Source organism: Phragmites australis, chromosome 1 (genome assembly GCF_958298935.1).
Source record: "Phragmites australis chromosome 1, lpPhrAust1.1, whole genome shotgun sequence".
In the NCBI taxonomy this organism is placed as follows: domain Eukaryota; kingdom Viridiplantae; phylum Streptophyta; class Magnoliopsida; order Poales; family Poaceae; genus Phragmites; species Phragmites australis.
In genome coordinates this window covers 54,343,750-54,369,473 of record NC_084921.1, presented here as the reverse complement: position 1 = coordinate 54,369,473, position 25,724 = coordinate 54,343,750, and the positions used below count along the sequence as shown (strand labels likewise).

Here is a 25,724-nt window from a genome sequence, read left to right as displayed (position 1 = left end):
CCCGAGGCTGTACGGCGATCAATTCATTAATATTACGAAAAGGTTTACAGTCCACGAACAGTCACGCAAATCGATACCCAACAACCTATCCAACCCAACCAGAACCACGAGCTACATGCTTTTTAAAAAAAAAGAACGAGCTACATGCCGAGGTAGAGGACGAAGAGGTAGAGGAGAAAGGGAGTAGGGGTGTGTTTGATTGATCGGATAACGTTTTGAGAGCTGTATAGTATATTTTAGACAAAAGAGAATTAGTTCGAGTAGAGTTACATGTGTTAATAGTATATTTGGTTGTTTATGTCTGAGATCATATGAGTAGATATAATGAGTTGATTTTCTGTTTGGTTAATTGAATCTGAGATTGTATGAGTACGTATAAGAGTTAAAATTATAATTGATTACTCATGTAAAAATATTTTTATAATACTGATAAGTGAATCTACCTATATAAACGTATGATAAAAAGTGAAACTCAATCCTCAGTTAAACTGAGATCATACATTTACATGAGCAAATAAAAACATAAATAATAAATACGAATAACTAAATATGTTTTTTTCTTACGATTATATGTATCTGCTCCTACACGTTAAGGCTCATTTAAGAACCAAACAGACCCTGGGGACCAAGACTACTCAAGGGAGAGGCCGGCCAGCCGGCCACATGGCTGTGGCTGATTAGAGAGTAATAGAGCCAACCGGCCATTAAGGAAGGCGCTAGAGCTCAGCTGCGCGAATGCCCAGAGTCTGTGACTTAGCGTGGAGCACCTAGCTAGCCATTGGCTCATTGCTCGATCCATCAGATCTTGCTGCAGACCTCGCCCCCCCCCCCTCCCCGCCCCACCCAAATCTCGGGTCTCTCTCCCCTCGATCCAGGCGGGCGGTGCCGTGCGGGCACTACGGATCAAGCAGTCAAGCTCAGCTCGCTCAGCAGCCGCAGCCGCGGAGACATTTCAACGACGCACGCAACGGCCACTGCAGAGTGCAGACTGCAGACACAAGCATATGCCATTATTTACTCCTCCTCCCACCACCACCGCGCGCGCATACGATACGCTACGAGTACGAGCATACGATAGGCGCGCTTGATGTGCGTACATGTCATGCCATGTCATACCATGTCATGTGCGTACAAGCTAGGGCGTGGGCTAAAGAAAATTTATAGATGGAGCCGACAGCCACCAGCGGGCGAGAGCAACTAGTCCAAGTGTCCAACGCCAATAAAACATCAAACAGATCGATCGTCGCTGTGCGAGCGAGCTCTAGAGACAGCTAACAAGGACACGCGCGAGGTACAGAAAGAGAGCGTGAGACAGACAGCCAGAGAGCAAGAAAAACTATGGCTGACCACGGCCAGCCGGACCGGGAGAGGCGGCAGGGGGCGGCTGCGGGGGAGGAGGTCAAGGAGCAGGACCGGCTGCTGCCCATCGCCAACGTCGGCCGCATCATGAAGCAGATCCTGCCGCCCAACGCCAAGATCTCCAAGGAGGCCAAGGAGACCATGCAGGAGTGCGTTTCCGAGTTCATCAGCTTCGTCACCGGCGAGGCCTCCGACAAGTGCCACAAGGAGAAGCGCAAGACTGTGAACGGCGACGACGTCTGCTGGGCCTTCGGCGCCCTCGGCTTCGACGACTACATCGACCCCATGCGCAGGTACCTCCACAAGTACCGCGAGCTCGAGGGCGACCGCGCCGCCGCTGCCGCGTCCTCACGAGGCGGCGCTGCCCCCCCGGACCACCCCGCCTCCATCTCTGGCGCCGGCACCGGCGCCGCCGGAGCCAGCGGCAGCGGTCATTTCATGTTCGGTGCCATGGACAGGAGCGATAACAGCAGCTCCAGGCGGTTTTAATCTTGTTATTCAAGAGTTAATTTCTACTCATTTTTTGAGAGGTGAGCCGTGAGCTATATATGTATCGATTCCTTATTAGTGGTAGTGATGGCAACAGGAGTAACTTTCGTTTTTTATTTAAAAAAACAGGAGTAACTAGCTAGCTATGAGAGTATTCATTAGCTAGAGCTAGTAGTGGTTAATTTTGCTTCTGATCTGGGGTGTGTTGTGATGTGAGGAGGAGGAGGAGGAGGGATGAATGGATCACTATTGATGCGATGATGAGGTAGCATAGATTTGAAGCACCGGAAAGATGCTACCATCGATGAAGACGAAGATGGCGAAGTGAAGACCGGAATGATCGATTTGATTCGGTCTGATTTGGTGTCAAAATGTTTTGTGAAGCATGCAGTTCAATTTCGGTATTTTTGTAACCCGGTAATTAAGAATATTCTAGATTCGAAAATTATTGATGCTCTCGGTTCCTAGCTAGTATTTCCTACTTATTACAGAGTTCATTGGTTGGTTAAATTTATAAGAAGATTAAAATTTCTTGTAGCTAGCTTGTTTCTAGCTGGGGCATATATGCTGAGTAAATTTTCTGAGTCTTGATGAGCAACTAGACAGTAACATCAATTACTAGCTGAGGCATTTGTGCTAAGGTATAGGTACCCTTGTAGTATTATCTTGTTCAATACCAAACTTAAATTTTCTGGAAACTAATGATTGTTTCTTACTCATTTAGATTGTTTGCTTTGTAACTGTAACCGTGTAATGGGACACTGCATGCTTCTCTGCTCCACTGAAGATGAAATTAATTGCATACATAGATTATTATTTTTTGAAAAGTAACTAACCGAGAAACGGAGGGATTTGCACGATGGTATCTGTTCATTAGAGAGACCTAGCTAGTAAACACAGTGATTTTGTGTTTTTTCATTTGATTGTATCGTTGGAAAATTATATGGGAATTTCATCTGTCGGTGGTGCAGTCTTAAATGTTCATAGGACACGGAAATTGATGTTTCTTTAACCATCTGACATCATAAATGACATGCCCGCTCTGTGAATTGGTTCCAGAGTCCAAAGAGTAACGACTGTGGGATTCCAATAATTTGGTTATCACGCACATGCACTATACATAGAACAGCATGCATGACAAACAGTATATAGTATGTCCTATATATGTATATGCGACACACATCAGAAATACATGATGCACGCTCCTGCGTGCTAAACCTAAATAAGTGACTGAGCTTGGAGTATCTATGCATGCATGGCTAGCTACAAGAAACGATTGAAAGATTAATACTTTGTGTTTTAACAATGTACGTAGTAAGGAGAAACTCAAAGTGTTGGAAATCATAACAACTGAGGAAACAAATTGTATTCCTAATTCTCCTCTATCTATTTCCCTTATATTTTGGATCACTGATCCTGCTGTACATATCACATATTGTAATCTGTATATACTCTATAATACAAGGAAACCCCACCTAGATAGGTGTGCTGGGTAAGATACATACCAGGGTTTACTCTTTCATTGTAATCAGAGCCCCTCTTCTACCTAGTCATGGCTTCCTCCGCCGCCACCCAATCCAATGCACTAAGCACCACTTCCGGTAGCCTTTCCACCTCAGTTGGTCTCATAATGTCCTCTTCGCCGTTCGGCCACATGATCCACATCAATCTTGGTAGGGATAACTACCTGTTGTGAAGGCCCAAGTCATGACCTACCTTCAAGGGCAAAAGCTCGTCGGCTTTGTCGACGGAACCAAACTAGCGCCGTCAGAAATGGTCACTCTAGCCACTCCTAAAGGAGCATCGTCGTCGATCCCAAACCTGGAGCACGATCTCTGGGTCCAGCAGGATCAACTTATTCTGACCTTCCTTCTATCGTCGCTCTCGTCGGAGATCTTAGGGCAAGTTCTCTTCATGACCACATCGACAGAGATGCGGCGGTCCTTGAGAGCTCCTTTGCATCTCAATCACGAGCTTGAGTTCTTCAGGTGTGCATGCAGCTTGCATCGACGCACAAGAAAGGCATGACGACGAGCGAGTACTTCAATAAGATGAAGAGTCTTGTCAATCAGATGGCATCAGCCGAACATCTGCTCAAAGAAGATGAGTTGATCTCCTACATCCTCTCTGGTCTTGATCAAGAATACAATCCACTCTCGACGTCGATCACAACTAGAGTGGAACCAATCTTGCTTGCTGACTTTTATGCGCACCTTCTCACCTTTGAGACGGGCTTGGAACAGCAAAATGGGCACATTCAACTCAATGGCACGTCAGTCAACTCAGTATTGCGAGGCCAGGAGGAACGTCGTGGTTGTGGTCACGGTGGCAACTGCAGTTGCCAAGGAGGCTCCAAGGGGTGAGATGAAGTGTCCGATGATCGTCCAAGGTGCCAATTGTGTGATAAACCTGGACATATTGTTGTCCAATGCTATCGTCGGTTCAGTCATGCCTATCAAGGTCATGATCCAAACTGTGTTGCTGGCTTTGCATCCCACTTGTATGGGGTTGACACGAACTGGTATACAGACTCAGGTGCTATTGATCACATCACAGCTGATTTGGATTGACTGACTATGAAGGAGAAGTACCACGATCGTGACAACATTCAAGTGGCAAACAGAGTAGGTATGATCATTAGTCATAGTAGTCAATCTCAAGTTCTGTCTCGTACATGTAATTTACATCTAAAAGGCATTCTTCATGTTCCTGACTTCGCCAGAAATCTTTTATATGTCCATCGTCTTACCACCGATAACAATGTCTTCATTGAATTTCACCCCACTCATTTTCTGGTTAAGGATCAGGCAACGAAGAAAGTCCCTCTTCAAGGTAGATGTGAACATGGGTTGTACCCTCTTGGCGCCAAGCTCTTTCGTGGTGATCGAGAGTCCATGTCAGTCAAAAGAGTTTCCTCGGATTCTTAGTTCCAATAATATTCCATGTCATAACTCATAATAAAACATCGGTCTGTGATGCATGTCAACAGGCCAAAAGCCACCAGTTACCCTATACTATTTCGAATAAAGTTTCTACTACTCCTTTGGAACTTGTTCATTCTGATGTATAGGGTCTTGCAATTCCTTCTGCCTGTGGTTATAAGTACTATGTTAGTTTCATTGATGATTATAGCAAATATATGTGGTTATATCTTCTAAATAACAAATATGATGTCTTTAAGATGTTTGTCCAATTCCAAATTCATGTTGAGTATCAGTTTAGTCAAAAAATCATGTGTATGCAATCTAACTGGGGTTGTGAGTTTAAGAAATTCAACTCCTTTTTTTAGACAAGTAGGCATCTCTCATCATGTCTCTTGTCCCTATGCTCAGCAACAAAATGGTGCAGCTGAATGCAAGCATCATCACATTGTTGAAGTAGGATTATCCTTACTTGATCATTCATCAATGCCACTAAAAATTTGGGATGAAACTTTCCAAACGGCTAGTTTTCTTATAAATCATCTGCCTAGTAAAGTCATAAATGTTTCTACTCCTTTTGAGCGCCTGCATAGAATGAAACCAGATTATTCTTTTTTCAAGGTGTTTGGTTGTGCTTGTTGGCCAAATCTTCAGCCCTACAACCAACGAAAAAGTTTCGTTCTAAATAGTGCGTCTTTCTAGGCTATAGTCCAATGCACAAGGGCTATAAGTGTCTTGATATTTAGGCTGGTCGTGTTTATATTTCGTGTGATGTGGTCTTCGATAAGCAAGTCTTCCCATTCTCCACATATACAAGTTCACCACGTATTTTTTCAGAGGAACTTCTTCCTTCGTCTTCACCTATAATTCCTAGGCATGTACACTTGGATGATGGCGGCGATTCTATGATTAATGAGCATACTAATTTTCTTCCTATGTCAGATGATCATGTTGTTGTTTGTAATCAGGATCAGATGTTGGACACATACGACCACGACATCCCGACCACGGTGCTTGACCATGACAGCACTCGATAATAGTGCTTGACCACAACAGATGACGCTTCTGCAGCTGTTGCGCTCAACCAAGACACTTGACCACAACAAATGGTGCTTCTGCTGCTGCTGCGCTCGACCACAACAACCCCATCTCGATGGTCAACCATGACAATTTTGCAGTTGCTTCGCTTGACCACAACACTCGATCACATCGCTTGACCACGGTAATTGCCTCTAATGGATTGAGTGTGGCAAGGGGCCTTCCTGCAGCTGCTGATCCTCCAGCTATGCCGACGACTGCACTAGTGCTCTCACGACCAAGAACAAGGGCACAAAACAATATTTGTGTGCCCAAGGTCTATACAGATAGCATTGTGCATTATGCTAACAGTGCCATGACCAACCTCCGTCACATGAGGAAGCTCTGAAGGATCCAAAGTGGAGAGAAGCTATGGAGGTTGAGTACAATGCATTGCTTAAGAATTAGACTTGGTTTCTAGTATCTCCACGACATGGCAAAATCTTATTGACTGTAAATGGGTTTTAAAGTCAAGAGAAAAACAGATGGCAGTATTGACAGGTAAAAGGCTAGATTCGTAGCAAAAGGTTTTAAGCATTGATATGGGATTGATTATGAGGAGACATTCAGTCCAGTGGTGAAACATGCTACAATTCATCTGATCTTGTTAGTTGCAATTTCAACAGATTGGAGTATAAGACAGTTAGACGTACAGAATGCGTTCTTATATGGCATTCTAGAAGAGGATGTGTTCATGGAACAACCACCTAGGTTTGAGGAAAAATCTAATAGAGGACTTCTCTGCAAACTTAAGAAGGCCCTATATGGATTGAAACAAGCTCCAAGGGCGTGGTATTCTTGATTAAGTGTAAACTTGCAAGAGTTTGGGTTTGTCTCATCACGTGCTGATGCTTCGCTATTCATATACAACAAAGACGGAGTGGTTATGCATATGCTTATATATGTGGATGATATTATAATCATTGGTTCTTCCAAGGAGGCAATTCGTGATCTATTGATCAATCTACAAAAAGAGTTTGCTCCCAAGGATCTTGGTGATCTTAATTTCTTCCTTGGTATTGAAGTCAAGAAAGTGGATGATGGCATTCTTCTATCTCAGTCCAAGTATATTTTGGATATTCTCCATAAGGCGAACATGCACAAGTGCAAGTCAGTGACTACACCAGAGGCTACTGCACAGAACCTTACTGCTCTAAAGGAACAACCACTTGATAAATAGGAGGCTACACAATATCGTAGCTTGGTTGGTACTTTACAATATGTGACATTGACACGTCCTGATATTGCATATTTAGTGAAAAAGGTATGTCAATATTTACATGCACCAATTACACATCATTTGACAACAATAAAGAGAATAGTGAGGTACTTGAGATATACATCCGCAATTGACCTAACAATAAGAAAGTCGAACTCGAGCCTTGTGAGTTCTTTGTTTGATGTGGATTGGGCAGGGTGTTCTGATGATAGAAGATCTATAGGAGGTTTTGCTATGTTCTTTCACTCTAATCTCATCACATGGAGTGCAAAAAAATAGCCCACAGTTTCGAGGTCTAACACCGAAGCAGAGTACAAGGCGCTTGCTAATGCAACTGTAGAAATTGTTTGGGTACAGTCATTGCTAGGCGAGTCGGGCATATTTCATTCAAGGTCGCCTTGTTTGTGGTGTGATAATTTGAGAGCAACCTATCTATCTGCCAATCCAGTAGTTGATTTTCATTTTGTCAAAGAAAGAGTAGCTCAGAAGGCTTTGGACATTCGATTCATAGCATCACAAGATTAGATTGTTGATGGGTTTACAAAACCTTTTGCCAATCAAGAAGCTTGAATAATTTCAACACAAACTTTGACCTGAAGTCGGTTCAGATTGAGGGGGACATTTGGAAATCATAACAACTTAGGAAACAAATTGTATTCCTGATTCTCCTCTATCTCTTTCACTTGTATTTCAGATCTCAGATCCTGCCGTGCAAATCACATATTGTAATCTGTATATGCTATATAATACAAGGAAGCCACCTCTGGAGAAGTGTGCTTGACAAAATACATACCAGGCTTTACTCTTTCACAAAGTACTGAATCAGTTCTAGCCATGCATGCATGAGTTTTTCCCCCTCCACTGTGAACGAAAAGGCCAACTAATTCTTTCTGCGATTAAATTATGATCAATATGATTTGCTTGTTTCAGTTGATTTTGTCATCTTGATCAGATTAATCATGTTGATTAGTCCAGTTGTTGCAAAACAACTATCGAGAGGGAGTTGACCTTTCAAAGGCCTCATATGTTTTCACACTTTGCATATGGTACAGTAATAATGATGGGTGGTCATTTCTGGTACACAATAATTCAACCACCATTGTACCAATTGTACCATATGTACATTTTTTAAAAAATAGATAAAATCATCCGGTTTTTTGCATGGTGAGATGCATACAATCAACACACAATTAATTATTATAATATTCCGACATATATAGTCAGCATCACACAGAGAAGAAACAAGATAAGAAGTCATAACTTGTCATGAAACTTGTAATCTAATACCATATGTACATATAATACAGATGTTAAATTCAACTACCATAGGTAATTGGCAGTGTATATACATCGTTGGCAATGACCTTGATCGATCTCTAATTGTATTGAAGTTATCCATGCAACTGTTACGTAAGAATGGTAGTGGTCCTAGTGAGTTTCTTGAATTTATTTGGATAAAAACTTTTTTACCAATTATGTAAACAAAATCAGGCGTAGAGAAATTCAACTGTTTTGCCAACTGTCCAGTGTTTCCATTTTCAAATAAAAGTTAACTGTGTGTTTTTCTGCGAAATTCACTATGGTGCTATGTGGTGATCTGATTATGGATTTGTTTGGTCTAAGTTAAGCTATACCCCTTATTATAACTGCAAGTCTGATCACTAATCTATTGTTTTCGATCCTTTCTATATGTATTGTTACATTGGTTCTGTCTAAGTCGAGCTAGCTACTCCTTATATGATTGCAACTTCTGTATCACTATAGGAACTGCATTGGTTCGATCTCTCTCTAGCTCTCCCTCTCTCTCTATATATATAGTCTCAAGCCTTCTGCATTTTATTTTAGGTTTTTGCTAACCTTGCGCATTTTATAATTAGCCACGCATCAAACTGCTTTGAGAATAATAATGATAAATTGGAAGAAAAAAATCGCAAGTTCGTATGTGGTGCAAATCATCACTGAGAGCAAAACAATTTTGAAATAAATATGCTCCTTGCTATTTGCTGCATGCTAGGTGGACCTTTGAGGAACAATAGTAATTGCTGAAATGATCAGGGTTCAGGAAATAGTACTCTAGTACCAGTAATTGCATAATTTAATCACTTCGTAAACGTTGGCTTGTCGCATATAATTGTTGTAGACTTGTCATACCAACCAGCTGAGTAAGGGTCTGCTTGTTTTAGACTATTTTTGGCTTCTGTTTTTATTAGAAGCCTAGAAGCTATAAACCTAAAGAAATATGTTTGTTGAAAAGTGGTTTTTGGATAAGTTAGAAGATTGTTTCTGAGAAAATAAACTAGAAGCTGAGAAGCTAGCTGAGAGTAATTTTTCTGAGAAGTAGTGTGCTGAGAAGTCAAAAAGTTATTGTAAAATCAACAGCTAAAATCCAAAAATAGTTTTTAAGAAAAACCAAAAGTATAGTTTTTCAGAGAACAAAAACAGGAATACAAACAAAGAGGACTTAAGACTATTTTCTCTAGGAATTCTCGTCTTTCAGCACCAAAACAAAGAGGCAGATCATCACCGAGACCAAAAAAAGTGCAGTGTGAGGCTGTGAGCCAGCAAGACACTTTGTTGAGGGCCTCTTTATCTATAGCTAGAAGCATGCATACAAAATGCAAGCAAATTAAACAACTGAAGGATATGGATGGTTCCATCCAATGGAGAGCTTCCTAGGGAACAGCTAGCACAGCAGGTTGCAGCAGCAGCATCTAAGGCGGCATCAAAAGATGAGCTACTTACTCCTAGCTAATTGGCTAGCTACCTCGATCTAGCTAGCTCCTGTACTCCTTCAGAGCGCTGCTTAATTATGTAGGAGTGTCCCCTTTTGGTGTGTGGTTTTGCTTGAGAAAGCTGCAAATTAGTAGCCTTTTATACGATCAAGTGGCCTATTATGTTAGGAGTTGTTAATCTTTATCCCTCGTACCGTGCCTTGGCAAGAGAACAGTAGTGTGGTTGTGTGTTGCGGTGTGTGCTCTCCTCTCAACGTTGATCCGGCTGGATCCACGGCCACGTGCCGCGGCGCTGGACGCCATCATCGTCGCCATGCGAGGACGCGCACGGCTTGTCGGCAGATGTCGCGCGCCTAGACATCCATCAGGCCGTCACCGTGCCCGTGCAAAAGAACGCGTCTCATTGGCCGTGCCTGAATGGCTGCATGGTCCGTCATGGGTTACAGCAACTAGCAGCGGCCAAAAGGTTAATATTCTTCTACACTCTCGCATAAACTATCTAACTAGCATCAAGTTTCACGTACAGCTATATATATACAGAACTTTCATCTCAGTACTTTCTGAATGCATATCAACTAGCCATAGTGGTGTACAGTAGATTGGTACCGGTTTGGCGTCAGTATTTCCTGTTAGTGGCCAGAATGCTTACATATGTTTTTTAATAATGGAAAGTTAATTCCGGCCTCTAGATCGCTTATGCAGGCAACTGAAAGATCAATGACCCTACTACTAGATCAATATGATTTTGATGATTAATATTAATATGGTTAATGAAATTAATATTATTTGCTAGTATATAAGATTTAGTTTTATGAATGCTATGTGATAAATTTGGAGTTCCAAACACTTCAAAGGAATAAGTATGAAGGGAAAAAAAGAGCTTCATGAAGATATAAAGACATATTATGTAGACAAGAAATTATGGTATTAAAAGCATCACTTATATAGACAGGTTTGTTTAGAAGGGATTTGTGTTTTGTAGCTTGATCTGATGTCTTTAGTTTAATTACCTTGCTAGTAGGTGATGTATATTAGGTTTGACTAGCTCTAGTAAACTATAATGAAAACTGAAAACATCAAGAAAGAGAAGTCAAAAAGACTGAGACATGAGAAAGATCGAATTGGACAAATTCACCTGAAACCGCATGATACGGTGGGGTCACTGCATGATACAGTGACTATGGGCAGATGGAGCAGAAAAGATTTATGGGTTTCGGAGATGAAGTGTCCGCATAATGTGGTGGCACCATATGATACGGTGGGCTATAAGATGAGAGAATCGAATTTAAGTCACCGTATGATACGATGACCATGGGATAGTGCAGCGTATTTCAATTCCATAAGGTTTCATTCTTCGGAAGAGAAGGCCACCTCATGATGTGTGAGTCATCGCATTCCAACGTTTGAATATGGTGACTAGGAATTTCGCGGGTTCCTTTTCAACTGCTAGTTTTTAGATTTGGCTCCATAAGTGTAACATCTACCAGCTAGTTGAGATTGCTTACTCCCACCATAAGGCATACACACATATTAGAGAGGGTTCGAGTCACTTTGAAGTTGAAGTTAAAGATCAAGACACTTAGCACAAGATTAAGAACTTGCTTAGTGCTAGTTTAGTAGCTAGGTGATTAGTCAAGAGTTTGATCAAGTGGGTGACTCGCACTTGTTACTCTTGATTTTTGCCTACACCTATATGGGTTGGCAACTATGTCATGCGAGACCTTTCAACTGAGATTATAGAGCAGCCACAAGTATTGCAAGCGGGATGAATGGCCCATGCTAGAGCAGCGAAGCACTACTTTAGTGAAGACGGCAGCAAGCTTTTGGGTGCACCTAATAGGAGACCCACCGGTGTGTGAAGAGCTCTAATGGTAAGAGACACAGAGTTATCCGACCAGAAAGCTTGATCAGAGACTCCAACATAGACTAGTGGTGAGAGGCAACTCACTGATACCACAAGAAATAGTCATCGTGCCAAGTTCGCACTCTCTATTTCATTTATATTTCACATTTACTTAATGCACTATTTTATCTTACGCATTTACCTTTCCTAGAATTGCATGTGTCATTGCTAGGATTTGAATCTAGCTAGGTGTAAAGGCTTTATTATGACATAGTATCCACAATTGATAAACTTTTAACACATTTAGATAGAAAATTATTTATATTTATCTTGTGGAATTGAGTCAAATAATTTTTAGAATATCTAATTCACCCAACCCTTTCTCAGGGCATCATCGGTCCTTACAATAGCCTGGTTCTTGTTAAAAACGCCAGCTTGTAGCTGAAATCAACAAAACATGATAATCCATAATGACATTATCAATAATTGCTTAGCCTATTATTATGTCCTAATAATACATGCATCACAAATATCTCCATGGCAATAACCTCCATACAGTGGCGCACCGCATAGATCTTCGTCTTGACCTCTTCATGCTGCAACAATGCCTAGAAATGCAGCCAGTGTATTTCTATAAAGATAGCCTGCATAAATATATTTTGCTTTGCTTCGTTAAAAAGGTAGTTTGTTGTGCTTACATACATAGTAAGCCCATTTATGGTAAGTTTATCTTTGTCTCAGTTTTGCTCGTACAAATTTACCTAGTTATGAGCAATTACTAGCAATAAAAGAAAGTAAGAATTATGTGGACGGCTAACCGCTTGATGGAGTTTACTTTTTTGAGCCGATCGTGAAAATGCAGTAAACAAGACAGAAAACCTCTCATCTTAATGCATAAATATGACAGTTATAAGCGTGCATATGGTTATATAGCCCTCTATCAATACTAAGAAGGGTAGTTCTATTCAGGACGTGAGCGAGACTATATATATAGCCCCCGTAAGGAAGATCATAGACACAACTTATTCTTCCTAGAGATGAGTGAGAATTTCAATTTCACTGGTTTAGGCCAATTTGGAAACCCCCAACTTCAAAACCTTGCTAGGGCATCGAGCTCAGCATCAACGGATGCTGATGGCGGCGGCGTGAACGGCGCTCAAGACAACCTCCTGCCGATCGCCAACGTGGGGCGGATCATGAAGGACGTGCTCCCGCCGCAGGCCAAGATATCAAAGCGCGCCAAGGAGACCATCCAGGAGTGCGCTACGGAGTTCGTCGGCTTCGTCACCGTCGAGGCCTCGGAGCGGTGCCGCCGGGAGCGGCGCAAGACGATCAACGGCGACGATATCTGCCACGCCATGAGGAGCCTCGGCCTCGACCACTACGCCGACGCCATGCGCAGGTACCTGCAGAGGTACCGCGAGAGCGAGGAGCTCGCGGCGGCGCTCAACAGAGGCAGCACCGGCGGCGGCAGATCGATCCAGATCGATGTGAGGGCGGAGCTGTCCATCTTCAGGGGCAACGAGCAGCAAGACAGAAATTAACAAACCATGCTTGCTTGTATGGAGTGTTCTGTTCTTGCAGAATCAATCGACGCTCTCTCTCTCTCTCTCTCTCTCTCTCTCTAAGCATGCCATGGAGTCGTGTTTCGTTTTCTCATCTGTTCTGACCTCTTGATCGTGCTGTACCAATGTACCATATGCATGTGCACAGTTCGTTCGTGAGTTCTACGTCGTATATACTGGATGGTGCTAAGTTGTAGAACTCCCTCGTCCTCGTGTACTTCAAACCATCTCAACTTCTTTGGAGCCCAGTTAACGAAAGGGAGATGCTAGATAGCTAATGGTCAATCCAAATCGGCTGTTTTTTTCTTTCACTGTTTACAGTCGAAGGGTATGAGCATCCATTTTATCTTTCCTTTTCTCTCCCAAGCTCGCCCCTAGCCCTTCCTTTGCGTCCGCCTCCGGCGCCGGCTCCCGCCCATCATCTCCTTGCCTTCCCCGTAGCTGGCACCGCTTACCATCCGTCCTCTGGCACCCGTAGCCGGTGGCGGCCCCCGTCGCCTCGTCACCACTCTACCCAATGTCCGCTGCAACTGCCGGGGTGTTTTGTCGCCCCAGGCAGAGGCGGTTGGAAATTAATCATGTTTTGATATGTCTAGTTAAGTTAAGATTAATAGTATAGATAAGTAGATGTATATACGTAAAAAGTTAGAAAAGTTTTGATTAGCTAATTATCGTATACGTATACGTACTTATATAGAAGGTATACAAGTTCGTGAAATACACGATAACCGATCAAGTCTAAGTAGTTTTATGGATGTGCATATGTTCAAGTCGAGTACGATAAAGGTATGTAGAGTTTAAATCGGAGCCTATGTTTGACAAAATATGTATGCAGATGCACAAAGTCCAAATATAAGTCGGAGATAACTCGTCTGGCCGGTCAGGTACTCAGACTTATATAAGCAAGGGCACATAATAAGGGTTGATATATTGAGTCGAGAAGCCCGAAAGTACTCGGTTAAGTACATAGCGATTTTGGATCTATTCGACGGAAGTTAGAGATGAGAGAAATAAACAAAGTAAAGACTAAGTTGTCGTGGCCTTTGAAAGCTTATGTTCATTCTTTGCTCTTGTCGAGTTTCTTTGCTCTTGTTTGACGTATTGTCTGCTTGCTTTCTCGCTGGGAGACTCACGTGATTGCAGTGTTCGTGTCATCGAATGTTCACGTGATCGGACTTGCTGCTTGCTCAGACTAGTCGAGCAGTGTGGTTGAGCACGTACTACTAGCTTATCTCTGATCGAGGACAAGCTAGTTGTTTGTATGGTCGGATATGAACTGGTCACATATGTTATCGTGATCGAGAGTCGCTACAGCCAACAGAGGCATCCTCTAAGCCTGGGAAATCGGTGACGCCGTACCCCTCCACCCTCGCCAACTCCGTCGATTGAATTTCTCAAGATTTTCAGTCGTTTGCGCTCTAGGAAACATATTATTGAAATCGCCTCTGGGATCAACTGCGACACCTAATTTTAGCAGCGATGTGCAGCTCAACATTTCATAAGATCATACAGGTTATGAGTTATGACCAGTTGGGCTCTTTAAATACGACGGATGGTCGCTACATGGTTTGTTTTTAAAAAAATTAATGCTTATATCTACATATATAAAGATCGCATAAATTTTGAAGGTAGGCAAGGTATATATGTTTCGGCTGACTATTTTAACATGGTATATGCTGCAATTTCCGAATGATTTTGCACAGGAGACACGTCAAATTCGCTCTCTAGCTTTCCGTGCCCAGAGGCAGCCATCTGCTGAATGTTTTGGGTGAAGAAGACAACACCGAAACAAGCAAGGATGACCCATACGCTCATACTTGCTGCATCATTTTGGGTAAAGAAATTCAACGCATCCAGGGCAATTGGGTCTTTTGATTGCTCTCAGGTGTACAGAAGGTACGTTTGTGCACTGTTCTATGATGGATCGTATTAAATTCAAGTGCCCCAACGGCACAACAAGAAAGTTGGATCGAAGAGAGCAAAAAGCACTCAAGCTACATTTAATTTGCAATTCACAAAAAAGTTTGTAGGGACCATTTCTTAAGATATGTTCTAGAGAGGGTTTGAGACTGTCAATATTCTGTCCTCCTAAAGCTGTTTGTGATGTACATCTTGCGTGGTCAATATATTTTGTATGTTTTTAAAGTATAATTTCTTCCGACAATAAGTGTCAAAGTTGTGAAGTGAGGATTGGTGTGGAAACGCACTACTGAAAAAATTATCTCGAGAGGTGTAAGAAATAATTAGATTCGCATGCGAGATGACCCTTTTTATGAATGTCATTCACATTTTAGTGCTTGTTGCGCAAAGCATACCATTATCATTATTAAAGTTATTGGTCCGATTGCCAATTTTGACTTGAATATTGGAGCAAGAAATCAATCGAATAACTTTGACATTGTTTTTTTTTATTTGATTGGATTATATTTACAACTTCGTAAAATTAAAGAAAACCGCATGTTTAGCCTAGCTACCTAGGAGAGTTGACGGATAAGAGAATTTATTTACCGTGATGCTCTAGGTAAAGAAATAATATAACAAAACGAACATAGACCCTTTAAAATTAGCACTATGCACAGATTCCTATACATAAGAGGCAGGAACGTCGTTGGCTGAACAATGGACATTCTAATCTTGCTTCAGACCGGGGGATATCGAACCCAGCGATTTGTTGGTAAAACAAATAATACATCTTAATTTTATTCTTCAACCACGGCCCCTACCAACAAAAAAATTGAACTATAAAGCTGTTCATTCTATACACACCGCTTTTACTATAAAGCTAGTGCAAAAAAAAAAAAACCCTTATCCTCAAACTATTCTTGTTCTAAGCAATGCGTAGTTGGTACTTCACAATTAACCTTTATATAATATGATCCATATCGCATATATTTTGGAATTTTATGCCTTTCCCGAGAATGCAGCAGTTCATACAAATATTTCAACAACAAAAAAATATATTCTCCCAAAAAACACATATAAATGTTGAATGTGTTTTTCCTTAACAAAAAGTGTTGAATGTGTGTGAGTGTGTGTGTGTGTGTGTGTGTGTGTGTGTGTGTGTGTGTGTGTGTGTGTGTGTGTGTGTGTGTGTGTGTGTGTGTGTGTGTGTGTGTGTGTGTGTGTGTGTGTGTGTGTGTGTGTGTGTGTGTTTTGCAAATTATTGGATTAGGTTTCACAAACTATTGCACCAGGTCTTTACAAAATGATGCATGCGTTAAAAATTAATAGAACTTGATTATGTTCACTCGAGTTGTTGAATTAGGTTTTGCAAATTGATTCAACACCTCTTCAAAACTGTTGAGGACATATGAGTGTAAAAAAATTTAAAAAAAATTGAAGTCATATAAACAGAGGAAAATGAGCCTAGATTGAGTGGAAAAAGTTTATATTACCTCTTTTAACTATTGCTCGAATATGTGTTTTCCCTCCCAAACCGTCAGCCCAGATATTCCACCTCCTCCAACTATTCAAACCGGTGTAATTTACTTTCTTAACTTGTTCTGATGGTGGATTCGTCCTACGTGACGTTGACGTGATGGTGGGACCCACATGTCAAGTGACATTTCATCATCTTGTTCCTCCCTCTTCTCTCTCCCCGTCTTCTGCCCGTGCGTGTGGCTTAGATAGAGAGGAGAAGACACCTCATCCCCCCCACCGTCTCTCGCCACCTCACCACCGGTGTTGACCCCACCCTCCTCGACCACCTAAACCGGCTTAGGTGCAGGTTCCCAGAGCTCCCGGGCAGGTATAGCACTGGCACGTTGCCCTGTAAGCGTGCGGTGCACGTCGGCTATCTTGGAGCGGTCCCACCCCAGGGACAGGAGCTGGATCTGGGAGGCGGCGTCGAAGTCGTCAGAGCCGGATGAGTAGGAGGATGAAGAGGAGGCGGAGTTCACTGCATCGTCGGTGTTGGACTTGCCACAACCGGGGATGTAGTCACTAAGCATGTCCATGATGTCACGATAGCACCGAAGTGCGAGGAGCACGCACACCAGAAGCTCTAGCGCCGCCTCCACCCACAACGACATGTCCAGCGCCGCTGCGACTAGCCCAAGTACTGCCATCGCATGTCATCCCCTCCCTCGATGTCCTCGCCCTTGACCACGGGCCCGACCACAACTGCCAGCTACTGTGGCCGAGAGGGCGTTGGGCGAGGGTGGCAAGATGTAGAAGAAGATAATGGTCACCCCCGAGCACCCTAGTCCCCCGACGATCAGAAGAGCTAAGTTCCGGGAGAGAGTGCTCGGGAGTGCGTGTGGCAGCTCCCGAGCGCTCGGTTCCCCGAGGATCCGTGTAAGAGTGCTCGGGAGAGAGTGCTCGGGGCTACACGTGGCAGCCCCCGAGCACTCGGTTCCCCGAAGGATCGTGCAAGAGTGCTCGGGGTGGTGAACAGTACCCCCGAGCACCCGGTACCCCGAGGACAAGGATAGGCATTCTCGGGAGAGAGTGCTCGGGGAGGTGAACAGTACCCCCGAGCACTCGGTGCCCCGACGACCCAGAAAGGCCCCCGAGGGGCCCGCCGATGAGGTGTCCACCAGTTAGAGGTCTGAGGCCGCATTTAATGAGCGTGCGTGGCCTGACATCTCCAACTGCTCCCGCAGCGGCGTCAGTTCCTGCCATGTTTTGGCAGAGAGGCGTGGGGCTATTAATTGCACGGGTCCCGTCCCGTATCATCCGGCTTGTCTTGGGATAACATCGCGAGGATCAAGGCGTTCCGTCTGCCGCCCTGCTGTGGCAGAGGAACAAGACAGGGCGGGCACGCCGGGTTGCTCTGCGGCTGCCCGGTGGGCCCTCTCCACGGCGCCCGTTGCCAGGGCGTTTATGGTGACAGGTGATCGGGCGTGCGGCGTTTTTTCCACCCTCGGTCACTTCACCCAGAAGAAATGATGACGCCTTTTCCAGTCATGGCGTCTTGGAACTTGTGCCCCCTCCTTCCCGTTTGGGACATATCTCGGCCGGCAGGTACTTAAAAGAGCCGGCAACACAGAAGCAAAGGATATAGACCACAAGCATCGAAGCATCCAAGAATCGAAGATATAGATCCAGAGCCAACGAACACAACGACCAACACAGGCAATAGGCAACAAACACACACATACGAACTCGAGTTCTCTCGGAGAAGACCAAGCACAACCCCAGCCGAAGAACAAGGAGCCTTAAGCTCTTAGTTAGGCCAATATTCTTGTAACCAGCAACATCCTTGAGGGACTTCCTCAGGACAGTTATTGCATCCATACAGGAGTAGGGTATTACACCCCCGTGCGACCCGAACCTGTCTAAATTCCGGTGCATTTACTTCTTTTTGCACTAGGTCATCACCCCCACCACCGGCCGTTGCATTTACTCTCATTCATTTCTCCGACGAACTTATTCAGGATCATTCCCCCGGCCGAATCTCTAAAAAGGGGTCTCTCGGGATCCCTGCGACAGGAGTTAATCCTCCAACAACTTGTGTTTAATAGGATTAACTACTACAAGTAGTTTGTAAAAGCGTAATAAGTCCAGTTTTAGTTGATCATATAGATTAGTTGAAAACATAGGTTCAATATGATCAAGAAAATAAGACTTGCCTTATCTGAGGTTTTCTTCAAAGTCTTGGTTGTAGTTAGGATCTCTCACACTCCTGATGCTCCTAGCGCAGCACTCATAGAATTTTGGTGGTTATACAATTGCGACTATGATAAATAATGATGACACTAGAGAAGAATAAAATAAGACCAAATAAAAAACCAAATGAGCCATAATGTATATCACATTATGATGGATAGGTAAATATCGAATTTAGATGAATTTCGGTGAAAGAATAGCCGGAATTGGAGCCAGAACGGAGAAGTTATGACTCCTGGAAGATTTAATCTAAAATTAAATTATGAAATTATGAAATTGTACTATTCATAGGTGGGGCCCACAGGTGAGACCTATTGAACAGTAGCCTGGACCCACATGAACAATACTAGTTGGGTCGAAGCGGGCTTGGATGGGCTGAGTCTGGCCCTAGATGGGCTGGGACAGGCTTGAGCTGCATAGCACTAGTCCGTACAATGCAGGTCCGCTCGTGTTTGGGCTGGTGGCTAGTGGGCTGCAGAGCTGGGTTAGCCCATTGGGGCATGGCCAATGGGCGGCTGGGCCGGTCTTGTGGCCAGCTGCGACTGGGCCGAGCTGTGGCCCACCCGAACAAGTCGAGCCATGGCATGTGGCCAGTCCACACGGGCGTGCGGACACGTGCGAGTGACGGAGGGGAGGGAGAAGCGGTCCACATCGAGGAATTTCGGCGGAGCCACACCAGAATCCTCAACGACGACACGCTTTGTCCAGGGTTTCACGACGGGAAGTCTACGTCGGGGATCTATACGCGATAGAGAATTCAGCCGGGGGCTCCAGTGGCAGAGCTTGAATAGGAATGTAGAGGGGGCCAGGCTACAAGAAACTTGATAAGTTTATTGATTGATTTAGTATGCAAGTGATAAAATAAGTGTTTTCATTAGAATTTTGTAAAACAAGGAGGGGCCATGGCCCCCTTTGGTCTCAAGGAAGCTCTGCCACTGGGGGGCTCATCGACGGCGGTCGGCGGCGAGAGCGTTACCAGACAACAATAGGAGTGGGGGCAACGGTGCAAGCAAAATTGGGCAACACCTCCCCTGCACTGGGAGTGTAACACCCCAGGGTCCCACATAAGCCTGGAATGCTACTCAACTACGCTTCAAGCATGTCGAACTATATAAAAAAATTTCGGCAACACCTTTCTAACAATATTCTAGTAAAAGAGAAGAATAAGAGTTTGACAACTGTAGGGTATCTTTAAGATAGTCATGCAATGACACCAGCATCTATTATATTATTATTGCAAAATTACTTTGAATGGTGTATGTGATGTCATGAACGTGTAAGACGTGCTACTAAGAAGACAACCTGAGGAGGGGAAATGCATGGGTGGGATTGGGTAATCTCAACAAGCGAACTACTTTAACAAGTATTTAAACCACAATATTTAAAGCATCAATTTAAAACTTAAACAGGTATAAGAAGGTATTATATTATTCATCATGTTCATTTTTAAGCAAGTTAAATAGTTACTTCTAAAAGATGATCGATAAATACATGTTCATAGCAAACATAACTATAACATAAGCAAGATATAAAAAAACTATCTATCACACATGACATGATCTCAACATCAATAATTGACTGCAACTTATAAGAGTTAAATAGAACATGAAAGGAAAAATTATCATCTAAGACATTATAAATAGAGTTCAAGTCATATTAATAAAAAATGACAGCTTTAAGAATAACCCACTCTTAACCACATACCTTCTATAATTAGTAAAATTACTCAAATATCTGCATAACATTTTCGCAACCAAATTGTATATGGAAGATTATTGTAACGAAATATGATGCATATGGATGCTATGCAATGAAAATTCACATAGAACTTCAATACCTTCATAAATATATATGTCATTTCACAATGAATATATCGATGGAGAAGCTTTGCTTCTCATAGTGACCTCCAATGCAACTTCAACATATCCAACAATCAATTTTATAAAACAATGCATATGAATGCAATGACATGCCTTCTTTTACGTCGCACCCCTCCTTGGGCAACGTACGATACGTACCGGTACAATCGTGATCTTTATGACATAAATTCCAACGCATATGAAATGCAATGCACATGATATACTTCAAATGCCATAATATAAACAGCATAATTCACAACCGTGAACATACATCAACATAAAAGCATTTTCTAGATAATTCATATAAGCCACTTTCATCCACATATATCCATCATTCTTTCTTCATATAAAAGTGCACATGACATGAACATAAACATACAGCAACAATAAAATTACTTTGAAAGAGCAGGTCCTACCCTATTTCATATCCACATATTACAAGTTTAATTATATTTAGAGCAAAAAAAAGATAACAACTATGCTTCTACTAGCTTATAATTTAACATGCAGATAGTTTTGAAAGGGTTATATTTCAACTAGTTATAGACATATGAAACAACCCTCCAAAAGAATTAAATATCCACCTACAAGTCAAAGCATATCCTCTAGTATAAGCTTCTACAAAACCGACATCATTATCCTCAAGTAAACAACCATTAGACATAAGGTGAGGTTATACTAGAAATGATTAAACCGACGAGGCATTATCACTATTGCATATGATTCCATCAACTATAGCCAAAAGATTAAGCCAAATTCACAGGTCGAGAGCAAGTAAGTATAATCTTCCAAATTAATAAGTATAATCATGTGTGCTATATTATTAGGAGTGGATTGTAGCAAAAATAACAAGTTAAAGTTGTGGCAACAACCGCCACGCTCACTTCCCTTTTACCGACAATGAAGACAAGACATACACGCATCGACGCAACACCACCTGCTCAAACGCCCATATATCAGAACCACAACATACCTCATGAAATAGAAATAGCAAGAAACATGGTCATAAACCCCACAACCCAACCAACAAACAAACCGACACTCATCACATTCGTTTAACTGCAGCAATATTGCTTCACTTTTTTGTATCTATTTTTCTACCACATATATGAAAACAAATAAATACATATTTAAAAACTACAGAATGAGGTCTATAACTTTCGTATAGAAAACATAATTTTTATTTCACACTAAGTGGCCTAAACTGCAACCAAAAACAGACTTCAAAATCTGTCTAAAATTTCACGCAGCAAGCTTCCCATTTGTATATCTGCCACATAAAAGATCCAAAAAATATAAACTTTGTGGACATATGTATCACAACACAAGCTTCAACATTGGTATAACTTTGATCTACAGAAAACATCATTATCATGGCCTAATCTAGCTATGAACATTCGACACTGAAATCTGTCAACGATCGATTGCAGAAAATTCAGAACAGCATAACCAGAACTATATCCAATGAAGAAAATCATACTATACACAATTGGAAATCTTAATAAATCCTCTACAACTTCCTAATTATTGTGAAAAACTGGTTCGGCATCTAAGATGCCCAAAAACTGAATAGATCTATTGCTGTCCAGAATCTCGCCAGAATCTGATAGTCGAATTCAAAAATCCATATGTACTAAACAACTAGGCCAAAAATTCTAAATGTTTTCCAATGGATAGATCAGCAAGAACCCTACTAAAAATCTTAGAGTTGGATAATTTATTTTGGCCTCAAACATGCCCTAATCGAGACCCGAACAGAGCTGCAGAAAACTGGAATTCTAAAACCGGACGATCATAATCCAACAAGATTTCTCCCCACAAATCCTCTATTCCTCAAGTCTAAAAACCATAAAAATCATCATTTGCAGGGGAAAATATGGATTCCATCTCACCTTGATCTCCTCCAAAACTTAGGGCACCACGGCATCAAATCCCTCTCTTTCGTTTCCCTTTCTTCTTCTTTCTTCTTGCCTTCCCCTTCTTTCTTCTTTCTTCTTTTTCGTTTCTTTGCAGCAGCAAGGTGGAGAGAGGGGGACGCCCAAAAGGCATCCTACAGCAAGGGGGGCGGCCAAGGGAAAGGGGGGTGGGAAGGGGGTTGTTTGGGGAGGAGGGGCTGCCTAGAGTTTCATGGGGTACATTGGAGGGGCGGCTGGACTTTAGGGCCAGCCCATGGGTGGCCCAGACGGCCCCCAAATTGGGTTTTTTCTTCTTTTCTTTTCTTTTGTGATTTCTTCCTTTCTTTCCTCCTTTCGTTGCGACTTGAAGGGCAAAAAACAAAGACAACAATTATTCCAGGTACTACATGGAGGTGCCAACCTGCAAGGAAAAGGGGCCCTAGGGATCATGGCACGATGGCCGGTCACACACACGAAGCATCAGCACGACGGCGGCGACCACCACGTTGTGGCGGAAGGCAATAAGCATGGCGGCGTGTGGCTACACACTAACAAAAAGCTCAGGGCGGTGACATGCAATCTATGTAGACACAATGGGGGCCTAGAATGCACACCGAGCTCGAAGATAGGGAGAAGCGGGACGACAGAATGACGACGTCGAAGCAGCGGATGGCTCGGCTTCAACTCAGATGGCCTGCCATCGGGCTTCCGGTTAACGAACAATGGCACAGGGACAACAACGGCTCCCTAGAGCTCCTTGGTGCATTGTGGACGTCGGAGGTGAAGTGGAGTGAATGGTGACGGCGGTGAGGTGGCGTGGCGAAATAGAGAAAGAGAGAGAGGGAGATCGGAGGCCCTATTTGTAGAGGGGTGGGGGCGCACAGAGAGGTGGTGCGCGCGTGACGTCGGGTGGATGTCGGTGGGTAGCGCAATGGCGAGGTGGCGGGGCGGCACTCACTGCTTTTCCCGTGGTAGGGGCGCTCTGTGCCGTCCATGTGTGTGAACATGCATGAAAGTTGCGCAGCGCAGAGGCATGGGCACACGAGCATGGACGGAGAGAGAGAATGGAGAAGAGAGAAGAGAGAGGGAGAGAGAGAGAGAGAGAGAGAGAGAGAGAGAGAGAGCACGAATGCTGGGTGGGGATATTTTCCTAGAGGGGAAAACGGCGGTCGGTGTGGTGTCGCGCTGGAGGAAGGAGGAGAAGGAGGCCGAGCGGGCGACCGACCGATGTGCAACGCGTGGACGGCAACGCTCGTGCGGGCGTGTGCATGAGTGGGGTGTCTAGCGCGAGGGAGAGAAGGCACAATGGGATGAGCGACGCGGTCGCGATCCACCATGGGGGAGGAAGAAGGGGGAAAAGGAAGGAAGGCCAGGCCGGTTGCCATGGGCTACACGAGAGAGAGGGGAAAGAGGTTTGGCCCGAGGAGAGAGAAAATGGAAAATGGAATAAAGAATTAGGTTTAAATTGAGGTATTTGAATTTTGATTTGACTTTGGATTAATATCAATTCAAATAAAATATTTGAATTGTGATTTGGTCTTGGATATTGATTCTTGAGGGAGGATTTAATTTCAATTTGGATTTGGGCTGAACGGAAACTAAGAATAGATTTAAAATTGAGAGACATTCGATTTTAAATCTCCACACAAAGAATCATAAAAAACAATAAACCAACACATATGAACCAATTTAATGCATGGATTATTTTGGAAATAATTTTAGTGCATTTTGGAATACCTGGTCAATGTAATACATTTAATATATATGAATGTATACATATATATATATACACACATATTCCTTTGATTTTAGTTAGCCTAATTAATCAAAAAAGTTTTAATTTGAAGCAAAAAAATGTAATTAACTAACATGCTAAACTCAAGATGTTACACAACTTGACCCAACCAGCCCATGAGTCGGGCTTGGGCTTGACTATTCCAGCCCGTAGTGGGTTTCGGGCTTTAGAAACGAACCCAAAGTTCAAGAAAAAACCCAAGAAAAGCTGACCCAAACCAGGAAAACCCAAAGAAACCCAATCCTAACCCAGCCCACAGTGGGTTTTGGGCTAGGCTCGGGCTTAGAATCCTAGCTCGGTGTCAGGCTCGTGCTGACGGGTTTCCTGTCGGATATTTTAAAGCCCGGCCTAAAGCCCGGCCTGGCCCGATAGTTGAAGAGGTCTAATTCGAATACCCCTATTTAAATTAATGCCAAACTCCAGTTCTAATCCAACTCAAGTAAAGTTCAAGTTTGATTTCACATTTGAATCCTTGTTCCAAAGTTATTACAATTTTCTAATTAAAATTCAATTTGAATTAGTACAAATCCATTTCAATTTGATTACATTCCATCGAATTAACATCTCTCTCACACATCTGCCTCACTCTCTATTCTCTCATCTCTGTGCTCTCTCTCGCCCACACCGCCGCACGCTGCTCGCCGTTTTCACACCATGGCAGCAAAAGTCCACCTGCCATCACTCCTCTCTCTCGGATATTTTCACCATTGCAGCCAAAACCAACTCCTCCTCTGCCTCTCTCTTCTTTGATCTCTCACTAGGAAGCAAAAGCAAACCATATCTTCTCCTCTCTCCCTCAGGCACAAGCATACACACACACGCCATACACACCACCGAGGAACCATAAGCATACACATGAGTATACACACGTAGGCATAAGCACATCACAGAAGTAGCGGTGTCGGCATCGCCCTCGGCTCCTCATCGTGTCCTTGCAAGCACACCAGTAGCCTAGCCGCATTCTCACATCGCCGTGCCATGCTGCCATTGTACACGTGTCATTGTCCGCGCTACCGCGATAAACTTCAACAGCTCAATCGTTTCCTCCACGCCGCTGCCATGCTCATCATCGTCTTGCTCAACCACCTCCGGCTGCCACCATCTCGCCCAACACCACGGTGAGCTTCCCCTCTTGCCACAGCCTTGGCACCCTCCTCTTCCCCTCCTGTGTCGTGTCGCCCTAGCCGCCCAGGTCCGAGCTCCCTTTCCTCCACGCCCTCCCGCTACCGATCTACATTGCGTCGTGTTGTTGTCTAGCGCCACCTTCGTGCTACCGCATTCATCCCGCCATAGCGTAAGGCCATCGTGCCATGACTTCTTCCTCCTATCACCCAGCCTCAAGCCGAGCCACCTTTCATGC

General features: G+C 43.4%; 2 protein-coding genes and 1 non-coding gene across 3 annotated transcripts; all 3 read left to right on the top strand.

Annotated features, from left to right (window-relative positions):
• Positions 1–1,161: 1,161 nt before the first annotated feature.
• LOC133928319 (nuclear transcription factor Y subunit B-1-like) lies at positions 1,162–2,546 on the top strand. Its single transcript, XM_062374595.1, has 2 exons — positions 1,162–1,889; positions 1,978–2,546. The coding sequence occupies exon 1, from the start codon at positions 1,339–1,341 to the stop codon at positions 1,846–1,848; it is 510 nt and encodes a 169-aa protein (XP_062230579.1). The 5' UTR covers positions 1,162–1,338; the 3' UTR covers positions 1,849–1,889; positions 1,978–2,546.
• Positions 2,547–3,938: 1,392 nt separating this feature from the next.
• Positions 3,939–4,077, top strand: LOC133891323 (small nucleolar RNA Z247). The gene has a single exon (XR_009904179.1). It is a non-coding gene; the product is annotated as a small nucleolar RNA Z247 (small nucleolar RNA).
• An 8,600-nt stretch (positions 4,078–12,677) lies between these two features.
• Positions 12,678–13,184, top strand: LOC133928324 (nuclear transcription factor Y subunit B-4-like). Its single transcript, XM_062374603.1, has one exon. The coding sequence runs from the start codon at positions 12,678–12,680 to the stop codon at positions 13,182–13,184; it is 507 nt and encodes a 168-aa protein (XP_062230587.1).
• The last annotated feature ends 12,540 nt before the right edge of the window (positions 13,185–25,724 follow it).